The sequence below is a fragment of the Narcine bancroftii genome, chromosome 4 (assembly GCF_036971445.1).
Source record: "Narcine bancroftii isolate sNarBan1 chromosome 4, sNarBan1.hap1, whole genome shotgun sequence".
NCBI lineage: Eukaryota > Metazoa > Chordata > Chondrichthyes > Torpediniformes > Narcinidae > Narcine > Narcine bancroftii.
This window is the reverse complement of record NC_091472.1, coordinates 274,568,865-274,581,250: the sequence shown is the minus strand read 5'-3', so window position 1 is coordinate 274,581,250 and position 12,386 is coordinate 274,568,865. Positions and strand designations below refer to the sequence as shown.

Sequence of the window (12,386 nt, the reverse complement as noted above, 5' to 3'; positions counted from 1 at the left end):
TGATCACCCTCCACAATATGTACTTCAATAATTGCTTTGGGTTGATTTATGGAAGACATTCAACACATCAATTGCATTTATTCTCTTTTGTCATCTTAACATTTACCAACTTTTCATTATCTCAAATCGTTGTCCAGTTTCCTCCATCCACCAACCTTTCTCTTCATTCTTTCCTTTTGCCTTCCTGTGGGTGATTCTATCCTGCTACTCAGTCATTCTAATAAATTCTGGACCCTCATGCACATTGTTCAGGAGCATTGTTTGAGTTGTGGCTGAAGTTTCTTTTTTGCGTTGAAACTAGCAAGTTAGCTCTGTGAGTAAAGCAACTATATTTAATATTTCAAACGTTTTGTATAAATGTGCACAAAAATGTAAGGATACGATAAAGTGAGAGAAGAGACTATCTTGATGTGCTTGTTCGCAGATCTCTAAAGGTAGCAGGAGAAGTTTGTGAGGCAATTCAGGAAGCACATGGGAGACTTCCTTTGCATCTCTGATGCATAACATTTGCGGGCAGAGAACTAATGCTGCAAATGTGTAAAAGAACTAAGCCAAAATCAGAATACTGTTAAATTCAGGATCTCATACTGAAAGAATTAAGTGATATATTAAGAAGGACACAAAAAAAATGTTTACAAAGGTGTTTCCAAGACTGAAAAATTTCGATGCTGAGCAAATTTTTAATTGAAGTGTCAAGTAAACTAAAGGGCTAGATGGAAAGATGGCAGCACCTCTGCTCGGCAGCAACCATGAGATGTTGCAGATTCTGCGGGAGCAGCCGAATAGCACAGAGCACCCGAAACGGGGATAATACTCCCCCTTGAGAAGGAGAACCAGAGGAGATGACCCAACAGGATGCTGAACATGGCGGTGAATCAGCGAAGGGCTCAGTGATTGAGAGACCCACACAGGCTGCGGTTAACTTGCAGTGGGCTGTTGAGCACTGCCTCATGGGATTGCAGGTATGAGAGCCAAGATTCGAGAGGGTGCTGAGGGCAGGAAGGGCTCCGAAGGACCTTGGACATAGAAGGCTTTCTAATAGTTTCTGAGGTTTGGATCAGGAGCTTGGGATGCCGATGGATTGGAGACTTTGTGGCTGCAGAAGCACTGCAGGCAAATCCATAGACACTCAATGGCACTAAAGAGACTCTCTTTTCCTTCTCTTTCACTAGTACTCTAGGGGATGCCAGGCAATACCAATGGTGATTCTTTGCTTTGTGACATTTTAATGTTTTATTACCTGACAATAGAGGGAACTTAGAAACTTGATCCACTTTCCTGAGCAGAGAAATTAATAACCAGAGGGCATAGATTTGTTTTTTAGTGTTAGAATTGAATTGAATGGAGGAGACTTTATATTTTACAGTACTGAAAGAGTGGCAGAGACAGAAAATCTCAGGACATCTAATTATTCAGACAAAGTTGACAACAAGATGCAATCACAAAGAAGACTCACCATTGGCTATACTTTGTGAGGAGTTTGAGGAGATTCAGTATGTGACCTAAGCCTCTCAAACTTCTACAGGTGTACTATGGAGAGCATACTGGCTGCTTCCATCACTATCTGGTATGGAGGTGCTAATGCTCAGAACAAGAAAAACACTAAGGGTCGTTAACCTGGTCTGCGACATCACAAGCAACAGTCTTCACTCCATCAAGAACATCTACAAGAGGCAATGTCTTAAGGACCCCCGCCACCCAGCCTAGCCCTCTTCATTTTGCTACCATCACGAGAAAGGTACAGGAGCCTGAAGATGAGCATTCAGTGGCACAAGGACAGTTTCCTCCTCTCCGCATTCAGATTCCTGAATGAACAATGAACCACAGAAACTTGCTTACCTTAATTTTTTTTTCTTGCACTATTTATGTTGTAAGGTGGCTCATATAAATGTTTGCGCTCTGGTGCTGCCACAAAACAACAGATTTTGTGACATGTTCATGACACTAAATTCTGATTCTGAAGAGCTGTGAAGCATCATTAAGTTCAAGTTTCTTTATGTTCTGATTCCATAAGTACAACTCTATAAAAGTGTTTTTTTTTGGTGCAAAAAAAAAACATGAAGACAATGCGTACAAGCAAACAAATGATACATATGCAAAGTACGTGTGTATATATAAATATATATATATAAATAGTAAATATTATTAAATAGTGGAGTCTCAGAAGATTTGTATGAGCAGTTCATCAATTGTTCAGCAATCTCACTGCCCATGTGGGAAGCAGCTGTTTCTCAGCCTGGTGATTCAGCTTCTGATACTAATGTGCCTTTCTAGATGGGAGTATCTGGGAGATTCTGCATGTAGGGTAGTAGGGGTCCTCCCTGATTTTGCTAGCCCTCTTTAGACAATGATCCCAGTAAATTACGTTGATTGAGGGGGTGGGAGAGGGAGATTCTAGCGATCTTTTCCGCTGTTCTTGTGGTTCTGTGGATTGACTTCCAATTTGATACTCTACATCAACTGTACCATTACTGTGATGCAGCTGTCCAGGGTGTTCTTGATAGAGCTCCTGTAGAAAGTTAACAGGATGATGGCCGGTATCCTTACCCACCTCAATCTTCTCAGGAATTGGAGTCAATGTTGCACCTTCCTGACAAGTGAGGAGATGTTGTGCCTCCAGGATAGGTCATTTTTTAAATGTTCTCTGAGGAACTCTCTTTACACTACCAAAATAATTATGTTCAGTGGAGGGTAGTTGTCCCTGGTCCTCCTGAAGTTCACAGTCATCTCCTTCATCTTGTCCACATTGAGAAGCAGATTGTTATTCTCACTCCAATTCACAAGATTTTCCAGGTCTTCTCTATTTTGACTTATCATTGTGGCTGATGATACCAACTCCTGTCGTGTCATTTGCAAACCTGATGATCTGGCATTGCAGTTGAAGGTCAATAGGGTGAACAAGAGCAAGCTGAGCAGACAACCCAAAGATGCACCAGGGTTCAGCATGATGGTGCTCGCCGCTTTTCTACCAACCTGGACAAACTGTAGTCTTTCTATAGGAAATCCAGAATCTGGTTATAGAGAGGGGTATTGAGTCCCAGTGAGGACAGCTTCTCCATGAGCCTCTGGGGTATTAAATGCTGAGCTAAAATCAATAAGCAGCAGCCTGGCATATGTACTACCCTCCTCCACTTGGGAGAGGTCAGAGTGGAGGGACAAGGCTAGAGCATCATCAGTGGAACTGTTCCTTCTGTAGGCACATTGAAATGTCGCCACTGTCACTGGGAAGTGTGCTTTGATGTGTTTCATCACCAGATGCTCAAAACATTTCGTAATGATACCGGTTAGTGCGACTGGACAGGAGTCATTAAGGCCTGTTATTGTTGCCCTCTTTTGTACCGGAATAATGTTGGCTGACTGAAACCTGTGCGGACGATGAACTGTTGAAATGACGTGTTGAAGATGTCTGTTAGGACCTCTGGCATTTGATATGGACAGCCCTTCACCTCCCTGAAACATCTCCAGTCCATAATCTAAAAGCTATCTTTTTGGGGCTGCTGTGCAGTCCCCAAATGTCTGTTCACCCTGTGAACTGGCTATGTTTATTTCGCTAGTATGCCTGGGTTAGCAGGATGGGTATGTGATCCAAGTAGTTAGTTTTGCTTGGCGTTGATTTGCCATTATGTATTTCCTTCTGTTCATTAAATCTCCATTATTCTATAAATTGGATAGAATTTTATCAAGAATTTTAATATTTGTGACCATTGCAGCATTGATCATTGTTTCTTTTCAGGAACAAGTTCACAATATACGTGAGGAAAATGAAATGATTGCCCTATCATTCTTGAGATCAATGATTATGAAACCTCGCTGACTTCCTGATGATGCATTGTCTTTAGTAACAAAGTTAATTATTTTATGTTTTCAAAGAAAATCTAAATACTTTCGACTGTATGTGAAAAAGGTTCAATATTTTTAAAGAGTGAAACCCAATGTAGTTTATTTAATTTTGAATATTGAATGTTTCTGTCAATGCACTATAATTACTCTAAATAGTATTTATTTTGGTTTGGAGGAAATGTTTTTAAAGGAAAATGATGAATGGTTTAAATAAAAATGAAGATTGTGATATTTTCGAAGAATTTGGAGTTGGATTGAAATCTAATCAATAAAGGACGAAACCTCCATGTCATTAAAATGCATTCTTCATCAAAATATACTCCTTGATTGTAAGAACCACCATTCCGTTCATCATAGTTTGTATTTTTTTTTAATGTTCAACCATTTGCTTCCAGGGAGAAAAGACTCTGCAGACAGAAGACATTTTATCTACAATAGAAGAGGAAGGTGACAGTATTGCTGTGATTCTGTTAAGTGGAGTGCAGTATTACACTGGGCAGCTTTTTGACATGATTTCAATAACAAGAGCAGGACACGTCAAGGTGAGTTGAATAGATCAACATAACATTGAAATTCTGAATAATAGATTAATTCACGTCAAAATATGGATTGTGGGTAGATGATGGGATACTGAATTATGTTATATTGTGGAGACGAAAGGAGGCAAAAGATTACAATGAATACAATAACCAGACAGACTGATTTCTATTACAGAGTTATTTAATTACTGTAGCTTTACAGTTTGTAAATTAGTTTTATTTTTTTAAATGATACTTCATCACATAAAAATGTGTGAATGAATTTCAAAGATCACCTGAGGACATCAGAGAAAAGTTTTGAAAAGAAGAAAGGAACAAAAAGTTGTGCAATGAATCAGTCTATAGATAAGTGCCTGAATTTAGAGTTCAACTTAATATCTTTAAAAAGATGAGCAGCACTTTACAAGCACGAACCTCCCATTTCTCCGTTGTAAAATGGCCAGCCAAAATTAGAAGACACTTGGGTTGGAAAAAGGACCATAGTTTTGTTTGAAAAGCTCAGAAGTTGCCTGCTGTTCACTTCTCGTTTAGTTTGCTTGGCATTAAAAATTGCAAGCTGCTCAACATTTAAATGTGCAGAAATACTCCTTTTGCCAGATGTTGGCCAGTTGAAAGTGCCCTCCTGAGATTTGACACGTCAGCTTGACGTGGAAAATAGACAATTGCAACCAGCAAGCGTAAATCAGGTTCTTGTTTACAAATGCAACCCAAATAAGATGATGAGCACCTCAGCAGGGACAGGCCACTGGATGCTTGTTTTGAACAGACTTTGAAGATCAACCCTCTACTTATAGGAAGAACACTGCATCATATTAGCGATTTAATTATGCTCCTCGTCTGCCTCATTTTTAAAAACTTTTTACATGGTTACCTAGAGATTGAGAATCACCTTAGTTACCCTCGAACTCAACATTCACAGCAGGAAAGTAATTTCATTTAACCTGACAGGACACAAGCTGCGAGTCAAATGGAAATTGCACGCTTCCACCTAATATATGCAGCAAATTAATTTGTAGCTCAGTCACTGGCTTTCTCAATTCTGTAAAGGAAGATGCTAATTTCAATTTCCACTCGAGTCTGGACACAAAGAGCTAGGCCAATGCTTTGAAGCAGGCTTGAGAAAGTACCTTGCGTTATTTTTAATATCTTCTATAGCTTGCACTTCATTCAGCAATACCATGCTAGAAATAAGTAATCCAAAGAATAACTGTTCAGGCATTATGTATGGAGTATTTTTGTATTGGTCTGTTGCAAGATGTCTCAGAGCAGCAATAGATAAAAAACCATAAGACAGAATCAGAATTTATTGTCATGAATAACTCGTGAAATTTGGTGTTTTGCAGAGAAGGAGTAGAACTAGGCTTATTTAGCCCAATGAGTCAGCCTTGCCATTTAATCATGAGCTGATCTATTTTCCCTCTCAGCCCCGCTGCCTGCCCTTCTCCCATAACCTTTGATGCCCCGGCTAATCAATAACCTATCAATCTCTCCCTTAAATGCACCCGATTACCCGGCTTCCACAACTGACTATGGTAACGAATTTAACAGATTTACCACCCTTAGGGTGAAGAAATTCTTATGCATCTCTGTTCTACGCAAAAGCCCTTCAAACTTGAAGTTGTGCTCTGTCACCAGGGCGTAGCCAAGTTCTAAAGTTAAGGGGAACGAGCACATAAAAAAGGCAGCATGAAGCACACCAAATAATTTAAAATTAATTATAATGTTACGGGTTATATTATTATATGTAAATATGTTTTTAAAAGTGATAGATTGTGGGGTTTAGTGTAGGTCACTTCACAAACAGATGCTTACATTTCACATCTTATTTAACATGCAACAGCTTTGCTGAAGCTAGATATTCAGGCTCCGTGACATTGCAGAGACAATGGAACTCTTTTGCAAAAAAATTTCAAAAGCAGGTGCAAATGGAGAAGTCTGGCTCATGTGCTGATAAAGATCTTTCAAAGATTGGGGTTGGAGCCCTGTAAGAAGTTCTGTTTTTTACAAGCAGAGAGAGGAAAGGAAGACCAGGTTTCTCCTGTGTGTGTGTGCACGTGCATGTGCGTGTGCGAGAGAGGTCAGTTTTGCAATTGAGGCTGCAAAATGGCAGGCTCATTGAAAACCCCATTTTGAAGACTGGCTGTGAGTTCAGCCTGTTGAAAACTCATGTAGTCCTTAAAAGATGAAATGGCTGGCTAGAGTGTTTCTCCTCAAATAATGGGAATGAGAGGTATTCTGTGGTGACCTGGAAGAAGAGGTTATCATTTGGAAAACCCATGATGGGGCAAGTTTCTTCAGCAAGACACTGAAGTGGCTGATCAGAGAAAATCAGTTTGTGTGGTGTGTCCAACATGCAACAAATCTCTCTCTGAAACCAACAAGAACCTTTCTGAGCCATAACCATTTACCTTTAATCACCAGAGCCTGGTGAAAATTCATGAATGTTAAATTCTGTGCACAATATAAGAATTATCTGATACCGTGGTGTGAACTTGGAGAAGTGAGAAATGAATGATTGGACTATTAAACTTTCCTGAACAGGTACACATTACTTACACATGCGCTTAGAATTAGAAGGGGGTGAAGTTAATAGAATAAGTTAAAGTTTGATTTTTTTTTTACATTTAAAGAAAATTAAAAGCAACTTTTGTTCCATACCATTTGTCTTGGTGAATTTCTATTGCTGGTTGTTTTCATTACCTAACTATCATATACCTAATATTATTCTGCATTCATTAATTTAACTTTTCAATAATGGTGTCATTATGTATGAAACTTGCATATATCTGGGGTTGTGGCTTGTGACATCCAGTATCCAATAGGAGGTGATGACGTCCCAGTTTGTTGGTTCCCCAGATACCAGGCTACCAGCAGCCATCAGCGCATCACAGGAGACTGAGTACATGGTTCAAAACACGGGGAGGTTGGTCGAATAAAGTAATAAATGAATCCAGAAAGTTCTTCCAAAACTATGCAATAAAATTAAAAAAAAACAATTAAAAAAATAATGAGGTTCGACTTTTATCACACAAGGGGAAAATAATTGCTGAAAAGACACCACTTTTAAGTATGTCCTCCCCTGCTCCCCCTCTAGCTAAGCCATTGCCTGTTGTCCTAGACTCTCCCACCATAGGAGATGATCTTACTACCTTTATTCCTTACAACATTTTAAATGTTTCAATGAGATTCTCCCCTCATTCTCCTAAATTCCATTGAGTACAGGTCAAGAGCTGTAAATGCTTCTCATATGATAACCCTTTCATTCGTGAAATCATCCATGTGAATCTCCTCTGAGCCACATATTTTCTTAAACGAGGAGCCCAGAACTGTTGACAGTACTCCAAGTGAAGACACACCAGTGCCTTATAAAGCCTTAATGTAATCTCCATGCTCTTGTATTCTATTCTTCTTAAAATTAAAGCCAGCATTCCATTTACCACCTTCACCACCAACTCAACATGCAAGTTTGCCTTCAGGCTACCCTGCACAGTAACTCCCAGGTCATTTTTCATCTGGATATTTTCAAATTTCTCCCCATTGGGATAAAATAATCTTCATGTTGTTTTTTTGTATTAAATTGCATGACTGTACACTTACCAACGTTATCTTTAATTTGCCACTTCTCTGACCATTCTCCTAATCTAAGTCCGTCTGCAGCCTTCCTGTTTCCACAACACTAATTACTCCCCCACTACCTTAATATTATCTGCAAAAAGCTGCAAAGCCATTCACCTCATCAGCCAAATTATTAATATACGACTTTAAGAAAGCAACCCCAACACCACGAGCAACTGGCAGCCAACCAGAATATAATCCCTGTACTCCCAGCTGTCTGCTTCCTGCCAATCAGCCAATGCTATACCCACACTGGTATGATTCCTGTTATACTGGAACATTCTGGAGACTCACAGCAGGTTACATGGCGTTGATAGGAAATAAAGGGTGACTATGGTTTTGAGTCTGAGCCCTTCATCAAGATATGAGCAAAAGACACACAGGCACCTGAATAAGACCCAGAACGTTGGTTATCCTTTAAGGCCTATGGATGTTGCTTGACCTGCTGAGATTCCGCAGCAATTTTGTGTTGCATTCTATCCAGCAACTGCAGGCTTTCTTGTTTATGTCCCAGAAGTGTATTGGCTTTTTTTCATTTCCTGCAATAATGGCATTCTCAGGACTAAGTTGCTGATCAATTTTATTTGATGTTTTTTGTGTGGCATTTACAAAGGGACATGTGTTATTCTGGTTCACTTCCAACAATCTGGCAGACTCATCATCTTCTGTCGTATCAGCTAATTTTCCATATGATCATCTATTTTAATCTGATATTTTACCTTTTTTGTTTATTTGTCTTTTGGGCATCAGTGAATATTGGTCTCCATCGGCTTCTGTTGACTTTTGCAAGATACCAGCAATCCCTTATTTCCTTTTTGTTAACTTTTTTCTTTCAATTCATAGTGTGAATGCATCTGTATTTTCACCGTTGGCTTTTTCTTTCCATCACGCCTCACAGCTGAGTTTTCATTTTGTGGTTGTAAGATTCCACATTATGTAGAATGATAAAAAATAATTTCACATTACCAAATAATTCATCCCACTGTGATATGATGCTGGTTGTAAAAGAGCTGCCTAACTTAATCCCATCTACCACCACCAAGTTCAATAATAGTCAGCCACAGCTCCTCAAATGTATATTCGTATTCTGTTCAAGTGTTTCTGCCTTTACTTCCCTTTTGTGCAATGAATCTCATTTTGTTCCTAATCCCACCAATTATTTTGATTTAAAATGCATTGGTTTTTAACCCCTTTAATCAAGTAAAGCTGTTCTTCACAATTAATCTGGTATCTTAATAATTATATATAGTAAAACCACTGGAAAAGTAAATGTTCTCTAAAGTAAGATATAAATCTTTGGTCGAGATGGGAGCAAATATTTCCAGCCAGCTGAGTGCCTTGGTTTTGTTTTGCTCACAGCAGCTGTTTCAATAAAGTTGTTTGAAACAGTAATAGCGTCACTCAGGATAAAGAGCTGGTGGATGCCGCTTGCGGTTGGGGTGATTCTCTCCTTATCCCTGCTTAGTAAGAGTCGCCACTGTCAGAGGCTTTATCTGTAAACTTGGGGGAGGGAGATTAATTATTAATAATGATATAGTCTTTTGGGTGGCTCTGTGGAGGGGACAGAACCTGCAGATGCAGAAGTGGTTAAATGTTTTCAAAGAATGTGACTGAAAATAAAGATTTGTATATTCATGTAAGTGAAGTTTGTTCAGTGTAAATACAGTATTTTTGATTTTTGTCTTTTAAGCTGTTTAGTCTTATTTCAGGTGTATAGGGCATTGTAAGAGGAGTGTCATATCATTACTGTGGCACTTTGTTTACTTCCCAGCTGTATAAGGAAGGAGGATTTTCAACAGTACCGGGCAACATTAATGGCGAGTCTTTCTTTACTTTGCAGCAGGCAAAAGGAAATTTTGTGTATGTTATGTTTTTTGTGTTATGACATGACAATAAAATAAATCTTAAATCTTATTTAAGGAGCTTTCCCTCTAACACAAACCCAAGGGTTTGGTCCTTTCTCACCATGCTTTCCTGTTGGCTGTACTAAACCTCAGTGTGTTCCGGAGCCTGGAATGTCCCAGTTGGCAGCATTCCCTCATCAATATCTCCATGTGTTAAAAGACAAACAAACAAATTTCCAGCAGTCCAAAGAGCATCTTTCACAGAGTTGATGGTCTTCCAGCAGTTCTGGATGTCTGTCTCTGCATTCATCCCCAGGAAGATCTGTCCTTTGTTGTGCTGCAGATGGGAGATGAACTGTTCTAATCAATCAGAATTCAATGTCATGAATATGTCACAAAATTCATTGTTTTGCGACAATGTCACAGTGCAACCGTTTATAAAAATCACCGTACAAATTAAATGAAACTAGTGCAAGAAAAAGTTGTGGTTAAGCCAGTGCCCATGGTTCAGTATTCATTCACGAAGCTGATGGCGGAAGGGTAGAAGTTGTCCTGGTGCTGCTGAGTGCTCTTCTTCAGGATCCTGCACCTTTTTCCCGATGGTAGCTGACTGAAGAGGGCGTGGCCTGGGTGGTGGGGCACCTTGAGGCTTGTTTCTTAATGGAGTGAAGAATGGTGCTTGTGATGCTGTGGGTTAAGTAAACAACCCTCTGGAGATTTTTCTTGTCCTGAACTTTGCAAATCCGTGCCAGACAGTGAAGCAACCAGTTAGAATGCTCTCCACAATACAGCTGTAGAAGTTTATAAGTCTTCAGTGACATACCGAATTTCCTCAAACGTCTCACAATGTATAGTTGCTGGTGTGCCTTCTTCATGCATGAAGATGGAGGCTCCAGGACAGATCCTCAGAGATGTTGATGCCCAAGAATTTGAAGCTCTTGACGCTCTCCACTGCTTACCCCTTGATGAGGACTGGTTCATGTATTCCTAACTTCCTCCTGAAGTCTACAATCATCACCTTGGCTTTGCAGACATTGAGTGCAAGGTTGTTGTTGTGGCACCATTCAACAACCTGATCTATCTCCCCACCACCGCCCTCCCCCCCCCCCGACCCCCGTATGCGTCTTCAGTGCTCTCTGTGATTCTGCTGACAACCATGATTTGAAGATAGCATTTAAATTGTGCCTACCCATACAGTCATAGGTGCAGAGTGAGTAGAGCACTGGGCTAAGCACAGGTCTGTCTGTGTTGATTGTCAGTAAGAAGCAAACATTGTTTCCAATACATACTGACTGTGGCCTTCTGATGAGGAAGTCAAAGATCAGTTGCAGAAGTGGGTGGAGAGGCCCAGGGTTTGGAGCTTGAGGGAATAATAGTGTTGAAGGCTGAGCTGTAGTCAATGGTGCAGATGTCTGCATGAGTTGTTATTTTCTAGGTGATCCAGAGCTGAGTGGAGAGTCAATGATACTGCATCTGCTGTGGAGCGATTGTGATGGACCCTTGCAACCTTCACTACCCACTCTTAGCAAATCTGAATTTTGCAAAGCAATGGATGACTGTTTCCACTCTACCACAGTCATCTTGGGGACAAATTGCATTGTGGGTGATGTTCCTATTGTATAGGAAAGATCTGATGTTCCTATTGTATAGAAAAGATCGGAATCCTCTCACCACCAGCCAAATATCTGAATTAAGTAACCGGCTTGAAGGAAATAGGCCTAATATATCTGCTCTTTCCTTTTATTTGATTGCAGGCATTTTAGGCAGAGAGGGATGTGAACCTAATATAGATAATTGGGGATTAGTATTGATGGCTGAAAGGTTAACAGTCAAACTGTGACCTAAAGATTATGACCATGATCTCTGGACTCTTTTGTCATGGCTTATAAAGGGAAGAGTTCTGTATGACTTTTAATCCTTTTATTGATACCTGCATTGATTTTTTTTTTAAATCAGCCTTTTACCTGGGACTTTGCTGAAAAACTTGCTGAAATCCACACAAATTTCATCAAATATATTTCCCCAATTTTCTTTCAATTGCTTATCCTTCAAACAAGTTATCTTGTGAACATGTGATCTTCCTTCAATAAATTTATGCTGACTGCCTTAACTAATCTGTACATTTTTAAACAAATGTGTTTACTATTTCTTGGAATAGATTTCAATAATTTGTTCATCACTGAGGTCTATTTTTCTCTAAACAATGCTTACAGTCCTCCAATCCTGAGAGCCAAATAAGATTGAAAAATTGCAATCATAATCTCTAATTTGACTTTTGCTTCTTCTTGAAGCTTGTGTTAAATTTCACCAGGTCATTGTCACTTATCCATTTTCAAGGGTGCTTAGCTCTTTGATACTTCCACTAAAATCCAGTATTTCATAATTCTTTTCCATCACTAAAACTGGTAACTGCTCTGTGAAGGAGTCACAGTCTGTTCATTGTTTACTTTTGCATCATTTTTTTATTCTTTTCCTCCGCACTCAGTTTATTTAGGATCAACACCAGAATGAGTAAATGTTAGAGGGGGCTCGTTCAGCGGTGGTGGAG

The 12,386-nt window shown here is 39.6% G+C and overlaps 1 protein-coding gene across 34 annotated transcripts in view; it reads left to right on the top strand.

The window, feature by feature from the left end:
• Positions 1 to 12,386, top strand: part of kynu (kynureninase) — a 207,536-nt gene that overhangs the window by 110,841 nt on the left and 84,309 nt on the right. For all 34 annotated transcript variants that reach the window (XM_069935085.1, XM_069935084.1, XM_069935086.1 and 31 more), the window contains one exon: positions 4,236 to 4,382. In XM_069935085.1, coding sequence (XP_069791186.1) covers positions 4,236 to 4,382 — 147 coding nt within the window. The remainder of the gene's footprint in view (positions 1 to 4,235; positions 4,383 to 12,386) is intronic.